This window comes from Martes martes (genome assembly GCF_963455335.1).
Source record: "Martes martes genome assembly, chromosome: 2".
In the NCBI taxonomy this organism is placed as follows: domain Eukaryota; kingdom Metazoa; phylum Chordata; class Mammalia; order Carnivora; family Mustelidae; genus Martes; species Martes martes.
This window is the reverse complement of record NC_137889.1, coordinates 154930940-154954993: the sequence shown is the minus strand read 5'-3', so window position 1 is coordinate 154954993 and position 24054 is coordinate 154930940. Positions and strand designations below refer to the sequence as shown.

The 24054-nt window shown below is 40.8% G+C and overlaps 1 protein-coding gene across 3 annotated transcripts in view; it reads right to left on the bottom strand.

Annotated features, from left to right (window-relative positions):
- Positions 1 to 3435: 3435 nt before the first annotated feature.
- SLIT2 (slit guidance ligand 2) overlaps positions 3436 to 24054 on the bottom strand; it is a 348225-nt gene continuing 327606 nt past the window's right edge. For all 3 annotated transcript variants that reach the window (XM_080796224.1, XM_080796225.1, XM_080796226.1), the window contains 7 exons: positions 22148 to 22285; positions 21801 to 22041; positions 20224 to 20354; positions 11761 to 11915; positions 6853 to 7144; positions 6407 to 6618; positions 3436 to 5300 (listed from right to left, as the gene is read on the bottom strand). In XM_080796224.1, the coding sequence (XP_080652350.1) occupies positions 5059 to 5300; positions 6407 to 6618; positions 6853 to 7144; positions 11761 to 11915; positions 20224 to 20354; positions 21801 to 22041; positions 22148 to 22285 (1411 nt within the window). In that variant the 3' untranslated portion in view covers positions 3436 to 5058. The remainder of the gene's footprint in view (positions 5301 to 6406; positions 6619 to 6852; positions 7145 to 11760; positions 11916 to 20223; positions 20355 to 21800; positions 22042 to 22147; positions 22286 to 24054) is intronic.

Below are 24054 nucleotides of genomic sequence, written 5' to 3'. Positions count from 1 at the left end.
GGCTCCCTGCCGAGCAGAGAGCCCGATGCGGGGCTCGATCCCAGGACCCTGGGATCGTGACCTGAGCAGAAGGCAGAGGCTTTAACCCACTGAGCCACCCAGGCGCCCCCCTCCATACCATTCTAAGCAAGCATTACTACAGTGGCCTTTCCAGGCTCAGTCCATATCTACAATAATCTATTTACAGAAACTACATCTCTCAATATTTGGTACAACACAATTGGTCTTCTCTAGTATTTCTTGCACTGTTTTGGTTTTTTGATGGGAACTGGAGCATCCTAGTAGCCAAATGAAGATTTTACCTCCTTGGTTGGAGGCACAGCCCTCTGACATACTCACAAAATGGCACCTAAATGCACAGATTTTTTTGATGATTTTCCAGTTGACTCATTTCCTAAGTCTCTGGTCTTGGTGTTCAAAGAAAGGAACACACATGAGTCTCCAAGCATAGGTTGGCCAGGAGCTATTTTTTTCAATCTAGACTCATCCACTTTTGAATTAATGAAAATTCCTTGGAGATTCCAGAAATATTATTCTTAATTTTCAGTACTATTTTAAGTATTTATGTTTCCTGTGTCTTCAAAGGTATTTCATTTGGAAGTTGAGGACCCGGATTATACAAAACTACCTACTTGTTGTTTTAAAATGGGAATCCATTTTTGTTGTGATTTTGAAAGATTGCTGCAAACAGATCATCAAAAGAAAAATATAGACAATTTAAGGGGAGTTAATGAAGACAGAAAATGGTCTGTGTTGTTACACAGAAAAGAAACCTATGCCTCGCTCTGGCCACACAAACTTTGTTTCCTTGACCACATGGGAGTTTCTTCCCTCTTCAGGCTTAGACACAGACTGAGATCTTTGTGTTAACCCCCAGCTTTGATGCCCTCACATATTTCCATCAGTCTCTGTCCTGGATCGTACTTTTTCCTTCATGACTTGGCTTAAATGTCACTTCCTCACAGAGTCATTCACTGACCTTTCAATATGTAATTGATTGGATTTCTCTGTTCTGCTTTTTTTAGTACCTCATAACTTCCATCAGAGAACTAAATTACAATCTGATATTATATGTCCTTTGGTCCTTTGTATAATAATATTTGTTATTCACTTTAACCTGAACTCTAAGTGCACAGAGCCATGAGCTCTAAGATGGCAGAAATAATGCCTGGTTTATCTGAACTATATGTTGAAAGTTTAGCATAATTTCTTGCACATGATAGGAGATAAAAAATAAAAATTTGTTGTTAAATGACTTTTAAGTATATAGAGAGGATTAAGAATGAAAATGCTCATATATTTTATGTAGTTTTATTTGCTTTATAAAAAGCTTTATATGAAGCTATACATACTTTTTATAGCTTATATCCTTTTACAAATGTTAGTTTTGATGTAATGGTCACTCTATGGGGTAGAGGACTTAATGCTCAAGGTCTTTAAGTCCTGAATCAATTTCAACAAACTTTCCTTCCATCACTTCTCTAGAAGGAGCTGCTGCTAACAAAGCAAGACATCAAAAAAACAAAACAAAACAAAAAACAAAAAACAACCCAGAATGCTCAGAGAAATTCTAAAACTGAGGTTAGTGTAACATTGCTTAGAAATAATTTCAGGGGGGCTCCTGGGTGGCTCAGTGGGTTAAAGCCTTTGCCTTCGTTTCGGGTAGTGTTCCCGGGGTCCTGGGATGGAGCCCTGCGTCAGGCTGTCTGCTCAGCGGGGAAACTGCTTCCTCCTCTCTCTCTCTGCCTGCCTCTCTGCCTACTTGTGATCTCTATCTGTCAAATAAATGAATAAAATCTTAAAAAAAAAAAAAAAACTTAAAAAAAAAAAAAGAAAGAATTTCAGGAAAGGTATGGTGAGCACAAATTCCAAAGATTGAGATAGTTATTACTCAACGAACACATCTGAAAATGAACACCTGTCAAATCCCCTGATGATGCCTCAACTCCTGTGAGAATTTAAAGTAAACACATTAGGGATGTTTAATCACTTTATCCTTTCAGATTACAAACTTCCATTGTTGTGTGTAATAGCTTTGATTTTGAAATGGGCAAAATGTTTTTCATTATAACCTATTGAATTCTGTTGGAAATGCTCTAGATTAGTTTCTTATTTAAAGGAATCCTATGGTCAAGGCCTTATAAGTGAGGAGTTTTTTATAACATGAGTAAGTGCCTTTAATTCATCTCATTTGCTGGTAATTATTTGGCTATTGGATTTTCTCAAAGAAGGGCTCCTGTACAGAATGCAGTCTCATCACAAGGCAAATGATCCCCTAAGAAACTTGCTAACTCAGCCCAAATCCCAGGCAATTGTAATTCTATTTTATGCCTTTAGAAGCAGGAAGGAGAAAGGATATAGTCAGGAACCTACTAAGACTTTACTATTTTTTCCTTAAAAAAACAAAAACAAAAAAATTGAAACATCTCTAATCTCGACCACTTCAATCGACATGATTGGTAGAATAATTGTGCTGTGGAAATATGATGCCAGAGTCTAAAAGTCCCCTTGGTAGAGGACATCCCCTTGGTAGAGGATGCCCCCTTTATCCCCTGAACCTGGACCCTGTGGTCTCAGAGGCCTGGGTGGAATTCAGCTCTTCTGTCTTCAAGCTCTTTGTCTGTGTTAGAGGGAAGCCCAATAATCCCATATGTTTATAGTGAGAGAAGAGTGAGATACTACATATAAAGTCCTTGTCATAGTGCCTGGCATATAAAAAGCCCTCAAAAATAGTGGTTACTGAGATAACACGTACCTATAAACACAGATCTAACTCCTGTTATCTTTGCAGATGTTTCTTTGTTTAACAAGTGATTCCCAGTCCTTGAAAAAATGAAACAGTGGGAATAAATAAATGTTTTACAAAGACCATATAATATTTATACAATGAAAATACAGACATCTTAAGCAGAAATGAATGATTGGACATCCGTGCCTATGTCTGTGTGCACATGTGTGTGTGCACATGTGCAAGATTTTCTTATAGGAAAATGAAGACATTCCGGCATGGTGCTTAACTAATAATATTCCATGTAGCCCACGCTGTTTCCCTGTTCTAAGCCTTGCCTACGATGCCTGTGGAGAGAGGCACTCTTTGTCTTTCACTGTTTTCCATCTGGTTCTAATTGAGGGGAAAGAAGAACAAAAACAAAAATACCGTTTGTAGTTAGTTAGACTTCACCTTGTAATTTTTTTGGAAGAAATTAGTTGACTATGTACTTTTTCCATAGCAAAGGATGCGTTCTTCTACCTATCTCTTTCATGTGGCCATTCCAAAGTCCCTGATCTGATAATATGCTAATCATAAAACAGTTTCTGTCAACAACAGAATACAGGTTTTCTTCCCCATCCATTCTGTATCATTTTAAGAGATTCTTAAGGAGTAGGCTATAAATATTTTGTAATTTCTAAGAAAATCACCAAGCTGTTAGTGAAGTAAATATCTGTTTAATTTACAAACATCAGTAGTATAACTGATATTAGTCTGGAGAAAGACAAAGCACACTGAATTATACATGTACATCTAATTTTCTGTGTAAAAAAAGTTTTTGGAAAGGAACATCTGCATCTTCACAGGGTACCCTGGGATTTTAATAAGGGACGAGCACAGTCCACTATAAATCATTATCAATTCTACATTATAATTTAGCAGCAAACATGTTAACATAGGAACATTAAGGTAATAATGGAGCTTTATTGTTTGGGAAAAGAAAAATCACAGTTCTTGACATTACAGCCTTTTTTCTCCCCACCCCGCCCCCAATAAAAGGGCAAAAAATGTCAAGGAAATATTAATTTGTAAAATACCTACTTTTCTAGTGTCGATTGCTACACACCGTTTCTGTTCTGGGAGGACATGTTGCAGAGGGGCTGGACCCTTCTTTCTATACAATGAATGTCTCACACACAGACTTTACATACTCTCTGCAGGTGTCCTGAATGAGGCCAGTAGGTCAGTGACACCAGTGGTCAGATGTCAAGGTAAACAAACCGATCAACACATATTTATCCCAAGATAACACCCTATGTTAGTACTATTGCCAAAAACGAAACAAAAAAAAAAACAAAACAAAAAAACAAACAAACAAAAAACCCAAACCCCCTCCCCCAAATCCTGATTTTTAAGTTTGAAAAATATACAAAAATATCAGGACAATTATAAATTAATATATATTAAAGCATTGAGAAACAGTAAAAGAATGGCCTAAAATGTTAAGTACAATGTCCTTTGATACAATAAATATTTCTCATTGGAACTGAATACTGTATAGGGCTGTTTAGAACTCATAGAAACAAAAATTCATATTATTACTAATTTATTTATCAATAATCTATTGGTTCTTTATCATCTCCTTTATCATTTATATTACAAAAAATTAATACTGGAAAACGGTAGATAAACACTTTTGTGTGCTTCTTCTGTTAACATGCTGAAGTTTAAAAAGAAGATACATGTTACGTTAGCTCTCCCATCCCTCTCATGACTAGAGCCCAGGTCTTCAAGACACTGTTTTGCACCAAATTATCTCTCAACTGTGTTTTCTGTGAATTCTCACGCTCCACTCCTCCGCCTTGCATCCTCAACCACACACAGGTGCCTGGTGTGTCCTTGGGAACCGGGAACCGAAGAGATGGGAACGAGGGCACGGGGTGGGGGTGGAGGGTGGGGGGGGTGGAGGTGGGGGGGAGTGTGGGGGTGGGGGTTAGGGTATGGGTGATGACGTCACGGCAGCACACAGTAGCTTGGCTCTCCCTCGTCTCTGTGCTTCTGCTTGTCTTCAGCATGTTGCAAAGATGAATTTGAGTCGCAGCGCTTCCCCTCTGTGTGCCGATGCCTCCGGGTATCTCTTCCTACTTCTCTCGCATCTGGGAAGCGTTAGTATGAAGCATTTTTTTTTTCCCGAATGCAGAAAAAGAAGTCTTTATTCTCATAATAAAAATAAGTCTGTTTTGTATTTTACAATATATTTCAAATATTTCCACTATGAAGCAATAATGAGTCCACTGTGGTCGAGAAGTAGACAACACTCCCGAAGACACAAGCCACCAGGGACGCGTTTAGGAGGCACACCTGGAACAGCCACACTTCACCACCTTCTCGACCTCGTCCACAAACGAAGACCCATCAGTGCATTCGAAAGAGTATTTCCGTCGCTTGCTCCTCAGAGGTCCACAGCACTGCCCTCCCGCACACCCACCTCTGCATTCCAACCTGGACACCTTCTTGGTCGTCTGGCAAGCGGCATAGCCCTGCTGCTTTTGGTAATAATCTCGTATCCGCTCCCCTCGGCAAGAGATTTCTAGAAAAGAACAGAAGCACAAGCATTTTCGGGGCATTCCCTATGAGTCCTGCAAAGGGACCGTGGATCCACAACTCAGTCCAAGAGGTGCTGCCTTTGTCTGCCATGGGTAACCGCGATTGTCACGGTCCCACTTATAGTCCATATAATGGGCTGGTGGTACAGCTTGCTGTTCCTTGAAAGATACTTTTTTTTTTTTTTGCCTTTATTTTCTGCAAAGTGGATGCTATATATGTGGACTATAAATACTATGCTATTGGACTGACAAGAAAATTGGATTCCTAAGTCTTTTCCTTTATTGCAAAAATACACATCTTCTGTTTTTACACTACTAACAGCTGGTTTTGTTTACCACAGGGAGCCGTTTCAGAGAGTATGCAATTTAATTTATTAGACCTGGGGTTTACTATCATTCAATCTGTTACTTAATACAAGTAACATTCCACTAACTTCATAAATTACCCTAGTATGAACTGGTTCAAAAAGAGACATCTGCTAAATGCTTCCATGGGCACGTTCCTCTTGTCTCGTCCCTCCGATACACGCAACAAAATGCCTGCCAGCTGGAGGCGAGGTGCATTCTGGTCACGCAGAGGAGAAAGGTGGGCCAGCAAGTCAGCACGTTTCCATCCCTCTCACCTGCACGCTGTGCTGTGATAAATCAGTTGATTCTAAGGTCAAAGGTGACATTGTCCTAAACCTAGAGCAGAATTATGAGCTGCCTCTTCTCTGTGTCAGATATGAAATAATACAAATGGATGAGGACGGCAGGTAAAGGTAAGAAGGGAAGAAAGTTAACGTGCTGCACCAGAAAGTAAAAAGGAGTATTTTTCACGGTCCGCCAAGCAGCGAGAAGACGGCTGAAGGCCATGTGAGCTCCTGCCGTGGAGGTTGAGGACACTTCACATCTGGTGCCTTCATATCGCTGGGGAATCAATCAACAGCAGCAGCTACAGGCAATGCAGAGACTGGAGTTCCTCACATTACTCCTGTGTGTGTGTGTGTGTGTGTGTGTGTGCATGTGTGCGTGTCTCCCTTTTTCTCTCTTTTCAAAGACGGCAGGGAGCTCTTGCTTCAAGGGGTGGTGCCCAGGTGGGTCGGCTTACCTCGATCGCAGCTGTCCCCAGTGTATCCACTGCTGCATTCACAGTAGGGCTGCCCCAGTCCTGAGAGCCTGCATTTCCCATGCTTGCACTTGATCGCCTGGCAGGGGTTAAACAGATCCTCCTCTTCATCACAGAGGACACCTCCATGGCCCTCCAGACACTTACAGCTGTAGGAGAACGCATTGATGGGCAAGCAGGTGCCATGCACACATCTACAGCGTAGGAGGAAGGCAAGAACGGACATGAATTAGGTAGAGGGGATAAGAAAGCAGGAAGGGTGATGGAAAGAATAGGAAGGAGACGGGCCAATGGGGTGACTTCCGTCTCTCTTCCCCCCTTCCCCTTGTCTCCTACCTTTCCTCCTCTGTGCCTCCTTCCCTCCCTTCCCGGGTTTTGCTTTGAGGGCTGGGGTATTTGTGTGTAACCCCCAAGCAGCTCGAACTTACTTATTTCCAAGACAGGGGTCATTGGTCCTCTGGTCACACAGGGGCCCCGTCCAGCCTTCCTCGCACTCACAGGTGAAGCCTGACTGGCTGCTGGGCCGGCATGTGCCGTGGGCGCACACCTTCTTGTGGCATGGCTCACAGCCGGGCAGGATGCCGGTCTGCATGGGCACCTGGCGGAAGTCCTGCAGCTCGCTGTTGATGTAAAGGTTGCGGAGGCAGCCGTGGAAGCTGGTGCCGTTCTGCCCGGGCGCCTGGCGCAGGGCCGCAGCCACGTTGTTCTTGCCGGGCATGCCTGCGGAGGGATACCGGGTCAGTGGGGGAGGGCTTTTCGGGGGGGGATCCTCAGCAATCTGCCCCCACCCCCAGCCCCCTCGACCTTTGGAGCTCTTCCAGCAAGGTGGCAGTCAGGGTGAGGGTCCTTGAGGACAACCATAGATCATCAGCATCCAGGCCTGTGGTGCTCCACCGGCTGCACCTTAGAATCACCTGAGATCTTTGGAGAACAACTGATGCTTGGAACCTCCGCCCAGACCTACCTCGTCAGGCTATCTGGGCAGCATGGGGCGAGGGGGCAGGGAGAAGAGTTGGGTGTTTCTTCGTTTTGACTTGATTTTTGGGAGATGCTCCAGGCAATTCTAATGCACAACTAATATAAAGAACTAAGTTCATTGGCAGCCTGTCTTTTAATTTTTAACATTTGTTTCAAATAAAACCTTACATGGAGGCATCCATATAAAACCTCAAAGCAGACCTATTGTAGCCAAAGGCAAGATCAAGAATCGGGGAGAAATCTGGACTCCCCATTCTTTCCACCCACCTCTTCAACCCGGACACACGCCCAGGAAGCCCAGAGCTCCAGGAAGCACAGTGACAGGTGGGGTGACATGCTCAGTGTCACCCCGTAAGACCGTGTTGTAGATCAGCTGATGAGTGAACCTCACAATCTCTGGATCACAGTTCCAACCATCCAGCCTTAGGGGCTGAGAGCTGGGCTCACAGTGACCTTTCACCCCAGCCTTGCCAAATTCTAAGCTGGCAACCAACCCGGCTCACCGCTGCCAACATCCTGAGCCCGGTGGTGCTGGTCCGTGTCTGGGAAACACCCCTGCTTCCTATCACATCAGCACTTCATCTGCATTGTTTTTATTTTCTTGCTAATTGAGAGCTAAGGCTTCATAAGCCAAGAAATCAGAAATACAAAAGAAATTCCTCCAAAAACAGAATTTGCAGGCTTTGCATATATATGTTCCACTGGTGACAGTCATCTGGTAACCTTCATTTGGCAAAACTAAGGAATCTTTCCACGGCCTAAGCCAGACCCTGAAATAGTTCCTGGATGGGATCCTACCTGAGGCAGCTGTCCAGATTGCAGTGGGGTAAGGGGAGGGAGCCAGAGGCCTTCAGGGTGGCTGATGATCCCCCTGGCACTTACACCCTCGCTCTGCCTGGGCTCTGAGCTACTGGCTGGAGGGTACAGGCTGGGGAAGACTTCCCTCTTCACTCTCCAGAGGGCTGATTGGTTTCTAAAGACCTGGACCCTCAGCAATGGCTGGGACCTGCCTTGTAGGAGCATCACTTTCTCTATGCAAAGAAGTCCTGTTTGGGTTCTAGCCAATGTCACCAACATCACCAATGTCGGACAGATAGATGTACAAAACCACCAGGCAGTCTCAAGGTCAAAGTCTTTATTGTTGGTCTGTGTACGCATGAGCCAGTTATTTCCAACCATTGTGGCGCCGAGTCTTCTCATCTGTGACATGAGGGGACGGACAGGAACTGTTGTTTCTGAGTCTGTCACACATAAGGTCCACCAAAGGTCCATGTTTAGAAGGCGGCTCTCCAGGCCCCATTCTCTTCCCACCTCGACATTCTAACTGGTAGGAAGAAGTGGGGTGCAGGACTCTAAATGTTAACACGCAGCTAGGTTGATTTTGATGCAAGTGCTCCCTTGTCATACGTAGACAAGTACTGAATTATGGGTCTTGGCTTTGAACTTCCATGACCTCAGACTTTTAGTCTATGTCCGTTTGGCATTGGGAACGGAGTTGCTTTCTGGAGTGGGCTCAAAAAACCTGAAATGTACCATTTCCAGGAAAGCCCGAGTGAAAGAAAATTCCTTGTTCTGGGATAAGTTCTAATTTAATCAAATCCATTTATCGAAAATGTGTGGACTTGAAGTCCACACAGGGATGGTCTTTTTTTTTTTTCCAGACATGCCTGATTTCAGACTTGGAGAAAAAGATGAGCTTAGTTACCTCCCTCTCCTTTGCTAAGTCAGGTTCTCTGCCTTTGCCACATCCATATCAGGGTTGGGGTCTTTTGATTACATTGTATTTTTTTTTTTATTTGAATTACCCTTGAGACTGCACTCTGATTTGGATGGAAATGGGCCCACTATGTTCTCTAGCAGTGAGATTTCCTTCAGGAAGTGGCTTCCTTCAGGCCTGGATGGACAGAGGTACTATCTGGATTCTTCCAGACCCTTTATCCTTAGAAAGACTAGCATTTTTCAATTTGGAATGTAAAACTTTTTTTTTTTTTAACCTTTCTTGAGAAATGTTCTGACCTAAGCACTCCCCATTTCATAGGGTCCCCTCACCCCCCTCACTGCATCAGAAAGGGGTTTTAAAAGGTTCAGTGAAATGGTTTCTGATGAAAGCACAATAAATCAAGTGAAGGACAAGTCCAGAAATAAACAAAAAGCCACAAAACCTAGATCACTTCCCTTTCTGCTCTATGTTAAAAAGTGAGTGGCAGTGGAAATAGATGGTTCTGGGTCAGAGGGACAAGACCCGGACTCAAATGAGGTCTCTATTACTTCATGGCTCTGTGAACTTGCACACGTCTTGTGAAGTCCTTGCATTTTGTAAAGTTCCTTATGGATCATGAAACCAGAAATACCTACTACCTAAGGTCTCTAAGGATTAAGACTGCAAAGAAGCATTGTGTTGGACACATTGCAGGTGCTCAGTGAGTATAATTTCTTTTCTCTCAAACCACAGTTATATCTATCTGTGACTTACTTTACCCATCCCAGTGTAATGGTTGTTAACAGTAGTGCAGGCAAGAAATGGAGGCTTCTGTTTTTTAGTGTATCTCATAGTTGTGATTCCCATGAAGCAATGAGATCAGTCAACTTGCTGGGCAGACTTGGTATGCAATATTTTTATTCCAGTGCACTATGTATGTATGGTTCCTTGAAGACGTGTCAGCTTTTCCTACTCCCCTGGGCAAAGAAGGGATATTTCATTTTCAACGCTGTAACTTTTATACCTATGTTAACTTCGTTCCCAGCACATGGTGGGTACTAAATAAGTTTTTATGGAACTGAACCAAGATTTTTAATGGTTTCTAAAAAATCCAAAATTCTTTCAAAATGTTAAGATCTTCTTTCTTTCTTTTTTTTTTAAGATTTTATTTATTTATTTGACAGATCACATAGTAGGCAGAGAAGCAGGAGGGAGACACACACACACACACACACACACACACACACACACACACACACACGAAGCAGGCTCCCTGCTGAGCAGAGAGCCCGATGCGGGGCTCGATCCCAGGACCCTGAGACCATGACCCGAGCCGAAGGCAGCGGCTTAACCCACTGAGCCACCCAGGCGCCCCAAAATGTTAAGATCTTCTAATGCTGAAAATTACAGACAAATAAACAAACAAACAAAAAAAAAACCAGAAGGGCTCTGGACTTTCAGGAAATTCCAAAAATGCTTTCAAGGAAGTCTTTGAAAGGATAACAAATATGGAGAATCCCAACGTTACTATTTTGCAGGAAATTAATGCAAACGTTGTGAAAATGCTTGTCCTGCTAAGCGAATCAGTTACACTGATCTGCGCAGGAACTTTAGTTCACTTCTCTGTAAAATGAGTTAATTTTATCAGTCAGTCACCTCCATCCAATGTGATTTAATTCAATGTAACTCAATTCAACATCACATACTTTCTTGCTCCTTGGCCTGAAAACTGAAATTCTGTATCTCCAGTTTATATTTCCCCTCCCTACCCCAACAGAGGAAAGCTCTCTCCTGTGTGGGTTCTCTCCTCTGGGCTCCTTCAGAACTTTGTCCATACTTCTGTTCTTCACCTGTTCCTCATCTGCCTTCTGGCTGGTTACAAATGGTCCAGAATCTTCACTCTTACCATCCCAAACCCTAGTCCACCTTCCCAACCCTCTGTCTTGTTCATTCACCTTAAGGTCTTAGCAAACCAGAAGTACTTCCTGTTACCCCACTACAAGTTGCACATTTAATTCATTTGTTCGTTCATTCATTCATCATTTGATTTTGTTGATAATTATCCAACCATCTACGAGTTGGCAACCGATAGTACAGACAATCTGGAATGGTTAGATTTGACAGAACCTTTTTTTTTTTTTTTTCCTTTCTAGCATGACACAATAAAAGCAGCAAGCTGGGCCCACGTGTTCTTGCTCTCACACATGCACTCCTCTGACTCTCTCTCTTTTTCCCTAAGATCCTGCTATGTGGCCACAGGTATGCTGTGTAATTTTTAGGTCTTGTAAGTAATAAACTTCTAATATTTTTATTATTTTATTATTCTAATAATAATATTATTCTAATTCTAATAATAAACTTCTTCTATTTTTTTCTTCAAAATTTCCTGATGCTTGTTGCTGATGGGCACTTTGCAATCATCAATAAGAACCACAAGAACCCGTCCAGCCATGACATTGGTTATTGACAGGCTGAGACAGACATAAACAGGTCACTTAATACACATCCAGGGCTCTTTCTTGTCTATCCTTGTTGTCCATCTTTCAATGACTGATCACTGAGTTGATGGCCATGACACCAGGGATCAACAATTTCAGCATTGGTCTATGATGAGAATCATAGGGTTTTGGGAACTTACTGGATTTGGAACAAAGCTTACCTCCTACATAGAGGGGAGAGTCAAAATTCAGAGTGGACTGCTTTGATAAGTTGGTGATGATTTTGGGACTCCCTCCATCCACGGAGAGGGAGAGACTCTGATCCAGGGCAAGTAGCTCCACAATGTGAAAGTTTCCATCATTGATGGTCTCCACGCTACAAAGAAAAAGTAACTTAGCTGATGCTTCAATTTTCTTTTTATTAACCCAAAGAAGTTAAAATATAAATTCCAATAAGCACTTCTTAGGAAAAGATATGCCTACCTAACTTTAATAAAAATCAAGACCAATAACTGATTTAAAAATAGAAGATATTTCAGGGAATACAATCAATTTCCACTTCTTAGGAATGCATACAAATTAAGTAAGTTTTTTCAAAGGGGAAGTGGAAATGGGTACATTTAATCACTACCCAATCATATTCTTCCAAGACCAGGTCTAATAGTCATTCTAAAACTTGAGAGGGCATATAGAGATTCATAAAAATGGATAAAAACAAAAAGATTAAGGAACTGAGGTAAATGAAAAATGAGGATTGAAAATAAGATGAAATTGGGTGCAATTAGCAGGAAGGTGCTATATAGTTTTGAAGTGTGGTTGGAAACCTAACAGGAGTGTTAACAGCAGGCAAAGATGAGCATAGGGCCAATGCAAAAAACAGGATCCATATACTGCAATGTCAGGAATATACTTACCTCTCACCATGGAGGCAAAAATATGGTAATAATGGAAGTTGGGGTCAAGAGCTAATATATTGGGATGTTGACTAGGAAGAATGAAACAAAGGCTCAAACTTGGAAATATGGAAGCACATGACAGAGAAACTGTGAATACCTAGTGTTCCCTACATAAAATGATGACTTAAATTTCTGGGTGCTGATACTTAGATTTGCAAATAGGAGAAGCCTGGAAAATAACAGAAAAGTGTACTAACACTTCTGTATGGTTCTCAGCACAGGTGTCTAATAATATTCCTTTGTTTGCCAACGTAAATTAAAAAGGTTTTTGTGATTAGACCACAGTATAAAGCATTCTTCAGAACTGTGAAAACATCTGAAGTTCTTCCAGTCTTAAGTGGTTGTAAGAGTCCACATGTCCAAAGATCTTTGATAACCTATCTCAGATATCTTTTTTAAATGATAAGTATGAGATATGCCAATCAATATTTTCACCTTGTACAAATGTAATTATCCCAACACGTGATACCAGTAAAACCAACAGAGGAAACAATATACATGAAAATAATTTACTAAATAAAGTTGTATACCTACTATTCATGGTCTTAAATATGGTTGTCTTCTAAGGGAAGATACTGGATGGGATTATCAACGAATGGCCAAGATACAGATTTTGGAGTCAGATAAACCTGGATTTGAATCCTGGTCTTGTACTTATGAAATGTTTGACCTTAGACCATTTAGGAAATGTTTGACCAAACTAAGTTGTTTACAGACTTCGGTCTTCTCTTCAGTTAATGCTAATAAATACTTCTTCCTCTGATGATTAATTTGAGGTCCGCATGAAATGATTTTTTAAAAAGTGCAGGGTGAAACATCCAGATATAGAAAGTCCAAAGTTAAGTGTGAGATGTCAGTATCACCATTACTACCACCCACTGTCATCATATAAATAATCTAATATTATTTCAGTATCTTTGGGAAGATATTAGTTAGCTTTATTTTTGGTACAAATTATAAAATAAGCTAAAGACTGGGAGAAATAAAATAACTTCTTTGGGAGCTTGTCTTGTTCAAGTTACTAAAGTTTTAAGTAAAATATTAAAATGAAGATATGTCTAGAGTGGTGACCAGTTGCTTTTTCCTTCGTGAACATAAACAGCATGTCAGTGGTTTTACAGGACTGCTCCATGAACACGGACCTTGACTAAATCGTAAATATTAATAATGGGACCTCTTTTTTTCCTTTACATTTGCAAGAAAAGGCCATTTGTGCTGGAAAGTGGGTTCTTGGTCACACATCGGTCTTAGGCAATCGATCCTGGTATGTCATTACTAACGACAGTGGTTTGATGCAGTACAACTGAGCAAGCTACATTAAAACAGGAAGCATGTATTCTTTCTGTATTCCTTAATGTATCCTTAACGTATCATTATCCAATGATAAGTAGTAGATGCTCAATATACATGTTAAGTAAATGAAATATAAGGGAAATTTGTTAAGAATAACATATAGGTTTTTTTTTAAGATTTTTATTAATTTATTAGAAAGAGAGAGGAAAAAGAGAGGGGAGAGAGAGAGAGCACCAGTGTGGGTGGGGGGAGGGAAGGTCAGAGAAAGAGGGGGAGAAGCAGACTCCCCACTGAGCAGGGAAGCCAGAGGCAGGGCTCCATCTCAGGACCTCAAGATCATGACCTGAGCCCAAGGCAGATGCTTCACCGACTGAGCCACCCAGGCACCCCAAGAATAACATGTAGCTTTTTTTTTTTTTCGTAATATTTGGGGTGCCTGGGTGGCTCAGTTGGTGAAGCATTTGCCTTGGGCTCGGGTCATGATCCCAGCGTCCTGGGATCAAGTCCCGCATCGGGCTCTCTGCTCGGTGAGGACCATGCTTCCCTTCCTCACTCTCTGCCTGCTTCTCTGCCTACTTGTGATCTCTGTCTGTCAAATAAATAAATAGAATCTTAAAAAAAAAAAAGTAATACTAACTGGTTTACGGTTATAGAGTCAAGAGGCTTCAAGCATACTTAGGGAAGGACATCTAAAATATGCAATTTTATTTAAAAATTTGCATTTTTTCAGTAGCCATATCCTAAAGGAACTGCTAGGAGGTAAATCTTGTTCAGCCTGTCCTAGGTCTCATTAGATCTGTGACATTGGATTAATGTGACATTGGATTAGTGTGACCTCAGGTCATTTCATTTCCTCATCAGGGAAATGAAAATACTAAGACCAAAGAATCACAAAGCACATACTATAGGCCAGGTAGTATTCTAAGAACTTCATGTGTCTTAACTCATTAAGAATCATAATGGTACTTATGGTACTCAACATGGAACAGCCAGTGGCTAATGAGATTTGAAGCTGGGATCTCTTCTTCTAGATTACATATTTTTAACTATTATGCATCACTTTTGCAATAAAAAACCTGAAAAGTAGTAAGGTGTGTTCTCACCACTAACAAGCCTTTAATAAGTGATTTTTCTCCCAAATAACCCAAGAATAAAGTTCTATGAAAAATAACCTTATATGATTGTTGCATAAATTGGTATATTTACCAGAAATCAGAGAATTGTAAAAAAAATAATAATTTTATAATAAGAGTTTGAAGGTTATGAGAATGCATATAAGGTATATAGACTTCAAAGGTAGATTTGGATCCTATTTTCCAAATTATAAATTTAGACTGATTAAATGTTTTTCCTTCTCAAAGTTTTATTTTTTTTTATTTTTTAAGAATTTATTTTTTTATTTGACAGAGAGAGAGAGATCACTAGTAGGCAGAGCAGTAGGCAGAGAGAGGGGGAAGCAGGCTCCCCACTGAGCAGAAAGCCGATGCCAGACTTGATCCGAGGAGCCTAAGATCAGAGGCAGAGGCAGAGGCTTAACTCACTGAGTCACCCAGGTGCCTCCCTTCCCAAAGTTTTAAACGTCTAAGCTGATCATTCCTGAACTTGACCAGAGTTATCACTAAGTTTGATTCCATTTATATTTCCCTGCAATTAAATGAGGACTCACCATGGTCTTCCGACAGATAAGTATTGCAACAATTAATTTAGATTCCTTGCTTTTTAAGATGACAGTGTGTGTAATGGCCTGAGGACAGTATTTCAGAACTAAGAATATCCAAAATCGGTGTTTCATGCTGCCTTCTAAAACATGAGATTAACCGGGGATGTCCAGAAATCCTTTGGCTACATAGCCTTTAAAATAAAAGCAGCGGCTGACATACCAGTTGTTACATGATACAACTGAGCCATCATCGATTTTGCAGTCTATCATGGTCATTCCTACCTATCCACTCACAATGCATAACATCCTTTCGACTTCTGAGAAATATTGATAAACCTTCTTTCACTACTCCCCCAGGGAACTATGTATCGGATGACTCATGAGAGTTGCAAGTGAACCACTTAACACTGAGCCTTTCCCCTGGGAATGTACATTGAATTTATTACCACTATTATGTATTTAGTTTTACTACACTTACCTATTAGCAGAGATTTGGGTTTCTTGCATTTCTAAGTGGGTGTATGAAAACAAAGCAGTTACTCAACTAGGTCTTGTGGTTGGTTACAGAAAAAGGTTAAAAACTCAGGGCTTAGAAGAAGAGGGGCTCTAACTTGCTTCTGATTTTCTTTCTTTCTGCAGGACACATCAACAGTGGCATTTTCATCATTCTGTCTCAGGCATAAATCTTAAGGTAATTCAGCAGTCCAATAAAGATCAACAGTTCACTTTGGCTTATGTGAGCTCTAGCTTTTCACCTTAAAAATTCAAAGTATCTGTTGGCATATTCTGTGCAATGGAATAGGAGTCAGACACCAGACAAATTCAACTGGTCCTCTCATTTTGATTACCTCTCGGATGGGGATACTTCACCATGAAGTGCGGATGGTAATACAGTATTTCCCTGCCTACCTATTCAAATCAAAAGGAATGGAGGTCAAAGGGGATTAAAGGTATTAATTGCACGTGCATAAAGTTTTCAAAAGGATGTTTTACAACATGATTGATGGGTCAAGTCAAGTTGCCTTTTAATAAATGCTTTTGAGGCAAATTACCTCATTTAAATAAAAATGCACTACATAAAAAGGGACTTGTAGATTTGAACATACAGTAAGAGTCCCATGGAAGGCAATAACATTTGCATTTATTCTTCATTATCTGGATTTCTAGCATCAAGAATAGCCATAAAGCAGCAGCATCACCAATTACTGTGAGCCAACTCTGTGCCTAGCATGATCACAGGGGCTCTATGTTTGTTACTTCCAATTCTTCCAGCCACCTGTGAAAAATAGGTATGATTCCAACAGCTTAGGGGAAGAAATGGAAGTGGTGAAGAGATTAAGTAACTTGTTCAAAGTTCCACAGCTGGTAAACAGTGCTGTCTTCCCACAGAGTATCAAGAATGGCTGAGTGTGCGTGTTGGATGTGAGACCAAGGAGATTCTATTGTCCGTCTCTCCAATGAGACTCAATTCTCTTTCCCATCCCTCTTCTTCTTTTTAATGTAAACCTGTAAATCACATAACTCAGAGGCTGTATAGCCAACCCAAACTAACAACTGGCAGGGAAAAGTTCCCTGATGTTGTACTGTTCCCCAGGTACTGAACCTGTTCAATGCATGGTACAGTCCTGCCCCTTTGTAAGACAGTTCGTCTCACTTCCACACTTAAAAACATTAATTAATTTCTAAAAATCAAAGCCTAGTTGACATAATGTTACTTTAGTGTCAGGTGTACAAAATGGCATAAATTCCAAGAAGGGGGATTTCGTAGGTCAGGGAGTAAATATATTTGTAGCCTGGATAGTTATTTTCAATGTCCCTCTATAGACATTGTAAACAATCTGTACTTCTAGTGTTATGGTATAAGGATAGAAGATAGGGACTGTGGACCCCAAGAAACAAACTGAGAGTTTTAGAGTGGGGGGGGTGGGGGGATGGGTGAACCTGATGGTGGGCATTAAGGAGGGCACATACTACACGGAGCGCTAGGTGTCATACATAAACAATGAATCTTGGAATACTATACCAAAAACTAATGATGTACTGTATGGTAACTAACATAACACAATTAAAAAAAAGGGGGGGGGATAGAAGATACACTTTCAAGTCCTCTGCTATACTCCATATAGCAGAGGAAAAATTTCCTGTCTTGCTACAAGGTAGATGAGAATGAAGACAGTATGAGCAGAGGAGTGAGGACAGAGCTGAGTTTGGAATTTCATCCTCAGAGGAACCTCACTGGGTATGTGTTGTATCATTATTTATAGATAGGATTTCTGAGACACAGAAATATTAAGTGTCTGTTCTAAGTTTATCCACTAGTAATCGGCCAAGCCTAGATCAGAACAGATTTCTTAGTCACTATTTTTTTTTTACGTGTCAAATATTAAATCTCCTAGTGTGCTGAAATAATTTGTCCTCTATAGTTTCTATTTCACAGAAGCATTTTTTCTATTCCATAATGGTGTATGAATATATTCATATATATATAATATATACATATTATATACATAATACATTATCAATCAATCATCTCTCTACCTGAATCCTGGGTAATTACTTAAAAATAATGCGATGACTTTTCTTGGTTTTCACGCCATAAACCAAAAAGCAAGAGTTAAATGAAAACTGTTTTTCTTGGACCTCACAACAAGTGTCTCCATTATATGATCTACAAGCCGAGAAGTGGACTTCTGGTTCACAATGAAAAGTGTACCATGTGAAATTATTCTTTTTTGGTAAATGTCCCAGGGTATGCTCTACTGTTTGTTAGGCAAAAATAGTAAAAACATAAACTCAAAGCTCTTTATGGTAAAATTCTCATTATGATATAATCACATGGGTTTCTACAACATATCTAGAAACATCTTAAATATATTTTATGTGAAGACTAACTTTAATAAGCCAATCTCAAGAACCTTTACTATGGCTTCTGAGAGTTTTATGCTTTCTCGTAGCATATGCTAGAACAAAAGAGAAATTTTTTAAAAAATGAAGCACAAAAACAATATTCTGAAACTTTCTGATGGGCTGAAACAAACTGAGGCTACATAATTTAAGGCCTAACAATATCTAAAATGTTGGCATTAATTCATCGCCATTTGGAGATGAAATTCGTATTCCCTTTGGAAACCAGTAATTATGCGTTTGTTTGCATACTCTAAATATTCCCAAGTGGGTTAGCTCACCACCAAAAAGACTCACTGAATTCCATTCCTGGCTACAATTGATATCTACTTTCCTGGAACTGTTATAAAGGCTCAAATAGGATGTGAAGGCTTTTGAAGCTCATCAAAACATACGTCAAAAATATAGAGGCCAGTTTCTCCAACTTTATATCCCAATCAATGCCCTGAAATTTGTTGCCAATCATGGTTGGCTTACAGCTGCATTTGTTCACCACATATGGTATTTAAAAAAAAAAAAAAAAAAAAAGTGAATCAATACTTTGAGGATGGGATACTTTATATTTAAAAAAAAAAATCCAGATTTATGCCTTTCCTTGAAAAATAAGAGTTCTAGTAAAACCGGGGCCCACATTTTCCCATAGCAACACTCAGGGAGAACTGGGTGGATAAAGTTTGGCCCTATTTTCACAAAAGTTTGCTTTTAGTTCACTCCAGACACAAACACTATTATGTTACCAACCTCAAGGCTGTTTATAATAGAAGTTATAATGTAACTTTAAAAAGTTAGATCTTTTCAAGAGTCAAATGATGAGAACATATTTTTCTCTGGTAACTGCCCTGAAAGCTACCTGCCTGAAAAGAAACCGTGTATGACTTTGTGACTTTGTTTTAACTGGTGGCATTTAATTTCTACATGTGGATAAGTAGACTAGGTAACTTGTCTGTAAGACTATAGCGAATCGGTGTTGAGATCCAACAGAGGCCTTGGAAGGTAAACCTTATGCAAAAAGCACATTTCCAGCAAGACTTGTGCCCCATGAATACCAATTCTTTCATAACTACAAAATATCATCAATCTCATTAAATTATTAGAACACTTACAAATTAAATAACATTACCAATCTCTTATTGTATGTGTACATTGGTATCTTCTGTGTAATCTCCCTAAGAGAAAGGGCTTTGTTCTTTAAAGCTTGGATCCGAGCCTGGCACATAGCTGGTGCTCAGTAAATATGCCTTGCATGAAAGGTAATGTTAAATGGCTCACTGTGCTGAGTATCTTGCATTTTCTTCTCTAGAGCTACTCTCCATCTGTCTTCACCCTGCTCTGGGTCCTGGGAGGCTCACGAACAAACTATATTATTGTCATCAGTAGATTCCTTCTTTCCTGGAATCCGATTTGGTCAAAGGGGGAGCCAGGGATAGGGATTGTCGGGCAGAAAAAGAGCGAGGTTGGATATTTAAAACCCTGGTGCTTTCTCTGAGGACTGACTTCATCCTTTCATTGAAGGTCACAGCTGCTGCCAGGCAGTCTGAGCTACCAGTCCAATTCTGAGCATGGATTTCCATAACTGCTGTCCCCACTCACCCCTTCAAGCATAGGGGGGAGTAGCTGTATCCCTCTTTACTGGCCCCCAGTTACTGTGTGCTTTCTCACAACCTTTATAAGAAGTCCCCTTGAGAATCTCTCCTCCATCATCCAATTTGAGCATGACATCTGTTCCTGCCAGGCTCCTAAGTAATGCACTTATCATAACGGCTGCCGTGGCCCAATTATTCCCTCCGCTCGCCATTACAGAATAATAGAGAAGTAACAGCTTTTCACCGAACCACTGTTTTCACCTTTACCAGTAACTGAGAGACCTTCACCTGTAAATGGCAGAAGCCGGGTGCGAGCCGGTGTCGTAGCTGGCACGGACCCGTCCCCGGTACAGTTCGACGGCAATATGGTCCTTGTCACCCTTATACAGGAGGATCCCACTGTCTTCATCTGTGGCAATCTGGTAGGAAGTAACCCTGACATTAGTAGGAGGCACAGTAATCCGCACATACGTCACCAAATAGAAGCAAGACTGCTCAGTGCAGAGTTTTTACTCCAGCTTATTTTTTCCTTATGGCTGTGAGAAGGTAATAGTGCAAGGCACATGGAAGTGATGACTTGGAAAGTCACCTGTTCCTAAATTATTTTGATGCAAATAAATTTGTTAAGAATTAATTAAAACCAGTAACAGACACTTAAGTCAACACCATGGGGCGTACTTAAAACTCTCTCTGCTGGAGGTTTTCATTTACTTGGTCTTTTTGCTCTTATTCTTCACAGGGCACAAATGGGAAAAAATCTCTGGGTTTTTTTCTCTTGCTTTTTGGCCTTTTGGGGCTTTTAAAGAACCAATTTGGTAAAAATTAGGTCTTACGCCTGAACCCCACAAGGTACTTGTAACAGTCCAGGAACGCAAATGCTGGAAGAGAGCGAGGAGGGCTTTTTAAAGAAGGCCTGCTTGACTTCCCGAGTCCTCCTCATGGCTGGAAGGGCTCCTGCCCTCACCGGAGTGTCAGGATAAGCCAAATAAGGAGTGGCATCTTTTGGAAATCAGCTAAAGTCATTTGAATTCAAAATACATTAAAATATTTTCCTTACCAGATAAACACGCAGCCCCACTGTGCCCCATGTGTCCTGAATGCATAAACCCTCATCTTGTCTCACCTGTTCCACGAGGGTCTGACTGACTTGCTCAAAGGGACAAGGTGACGTGGTTAAAAGTCTTACGATAACATTTGAGTTTGTTCGTTTCATGTCACTTCTTTTTGTTTTTTTTTAATTTTTTTTAAAATTTATTTGAGAGAGAAAGAGAATGAGCCAGAGAGAGAACAAAAGCTGGGGGGCAGACAGAAGGAGAAGCAGGATCCCCGCTGAGCAGGAAGCCTGATCTGGGCTCATCCCAGGACCCTGGGATCATGACCTGAGACAAAGGCAGACACTTAACCAACTGAGCCACTAGGCACTCTCATGTTACTTCTTAAAGGTTTTGAGGTAAGGAATTAAAAGGCACTCGCTGAATATTTTATCAAGGTGTGTGATGTCACCCATGCTCTCCTCACCTGCAGCTTTCCTAAGACAAGACCCTGAACTTGGAGTCCTAAAAATAAATAAAATGCCTTCACTAGAGCACAAAACATGTTTTGTTGTTCTCTCTCTCCTTGTTCTCTGTTTCATAATCAAGTAGTGAATAAAAATACCTGGTTCCCATTTAGTTTCAAAAAATACAAATGTTGGAGAGAATGACTAAAGATTTTCACAAAGAGAGCATTTTCTGTCTTTGTGTTATGAGGACTATAACTGTCTCTTTAAGAAAGAGAATCACTCGTGAACTACCATGGATGTTGAAGATTTGAAGTTGAAAGTGGCTTAGGATGAAATCAGCTCTCATTCCCGGGACACGGCTTACCTGTAGGGTGATGTTCGTTTGAGGCCGGACCTTGGCTGAAGGAATTTGAAGATAAGACTCTTTGTTGACAAAATTCACGCTGACCAGCTTTTCACACTTCTCTCCCTGGTAACCCGGCAAACATTGGCAAATGGGCTCGTTTATCCTGATGATGCACTGAGCTCCATTCTGACAATCAAAGTTATCACAGGGGCTGGTTCGAGGGAGGACCATGGGTGGAGAAAATTCACAGAACAAGCCGCTAAAGAAAACAGCAACAATACATTGTTTTCACTTAGTTGCCGAGATGAGTTGAAGCCTTTCTGCAGGGCAGAACTCCAAATACGAAACTCTTTTTCTACGTTTACCTGTAACCTTCAGGGCAAATGCACGTGTAGCCGTTCACTGCATCTGTGCAGTGGGCCCCGTTTTTACACTTGTGATCTTGGCAGTCGTCAAAGTCAATGTCGCAGTGTTCGCCCACGTACCCTGGTGTGCAGTCGCACCTGTTTGAGCAAGCACGTAAACAGTTTCACACCCAACTGAGCCAAAGTAAGGAAAATGGTTGCATTTCACCTAGAAAAAAGTTGGCACTGTCTTTGCAAATATATTGAGTACACCTAAAACCACTGTAGCATTGTGTGTCGACTACACTTCAAGAGAAGGAAGTGACAACGAAAGCAAAAAGTACAAAACTCATATGGAACAGGTTCACAGAGCTCCCAAATTAATGGAGGCCTAGAAAATAGTTATTCCATGATTTCTCAACATGATCTGTCAGAGGGATGGTAAGGACTCCGATGATCGTGAGCCTCCACAATCCCAGTGAGCATGGAACTATACCCTCATTCCTCCTTCCCACCCATCCTTCCTTCTTTCCTTCTCCTTATCATGTTTGACTTTCTACTTCCTTCCTCCCTCTTCCTATCTTCCTTCCCCCCTTCTCCATCTTCCTTCACTTCCTCTCTTTTTCCTCCTCCATCATCTCTCCCCTCCCTCCCTCTGTCCCCACTATTTTTGCTTATAGTGTCCTCTGTTTTCATTGTTCTGATTCCTTTCAACAGTGGAGACCAAAAAAATTGCCATGTTGTAAAATTTACTAAGAATATGAAACATATTTTTAAAATAATTAACATTTTTGTTTTCTCATAGAAAAGAGATAAATTCGAATAAAACAGAATTTTATGAAAAAAAATTGATGTCAACATTGGAAACTCTAATTCGTAATGAATCCAGACAATCATTATGGCAGAGCGGGACTGACCTAATGGAGTAGGACAGGGAAACTGATTAAAAAAAAAAAAAAAAAGAATTCCTGGGCCAATTCCACCAACAACTCTTTGCCTGTTTGTTCACTGTGGTGGCACAAGGTAAGATGGGGTCTCAGCCGCACTGACAGTGAAGAACCGGGGGTCATATACACATGGCATTCTTGGAGCACGTCCTCCTTGCCATGCCCTCTTCTGACCACTGGGCATATATGGATTCACAGAATCCTTCTCCAGAGTCTACTACTTCACTGAACAGGTGAGGGAACTGAAGGACAAACTGGTTAAGGACCTTATCCAAGGGCATTCAACTAGTAAGTGCCACAGCCAGGTAAGAAACCCAAGCAATCTGACCAGAGAGTCCAGATTTCTGACCACTGAAGGATGAAGGACTCAAAAGCTGCCAGAGGAAAAAGCAGTGTGGCAGGTGCAGTGGTTTTCAGAGCATGCTCTGAAGAGCGATAAGGGACCAGAGACGGGAAGGAGGCTTTTGGCAGCTTCCTGCTGCCCTCCTTTCTCCTGCAGCCTCTCCGTTGTGATTCATTAATTTTATGGACTGGGCTTTCATGAGCATTTCTGTTTGGGGTTTAAGAGAGGGCTCACTGAGTTTAGAAAGACAAACAAACCAGAAACCTACAGTTTATTTAGCTTTATAGAATTTGGACTTTGCAGTTACACAGAACTGGGTTTGCATCCCAGCTTCATCTCTACATGTATGCAACCCTGACTAATTTACTTAAACTTCCTAGGTGTTTGTGTCTTCATCACAGTACAAAATAATTTCCATCTCATGGGTTTGTTAAAAGATTACATAAAAACACTAGCTGTAAAAGACTCAGTATAGTGGTTTGATATATAATGCATGATCAATAAATGGTAAGGATTAAAACAATAATTCTATTAAGCCTTCATAACTCTATAAAAGTCTTTGTGGTTTAGTCTTGACTAATTTTCCAGCTTTCTATTTCAAAGCCATGAGAATTTAAATGAATGAGGATAATTAAAAA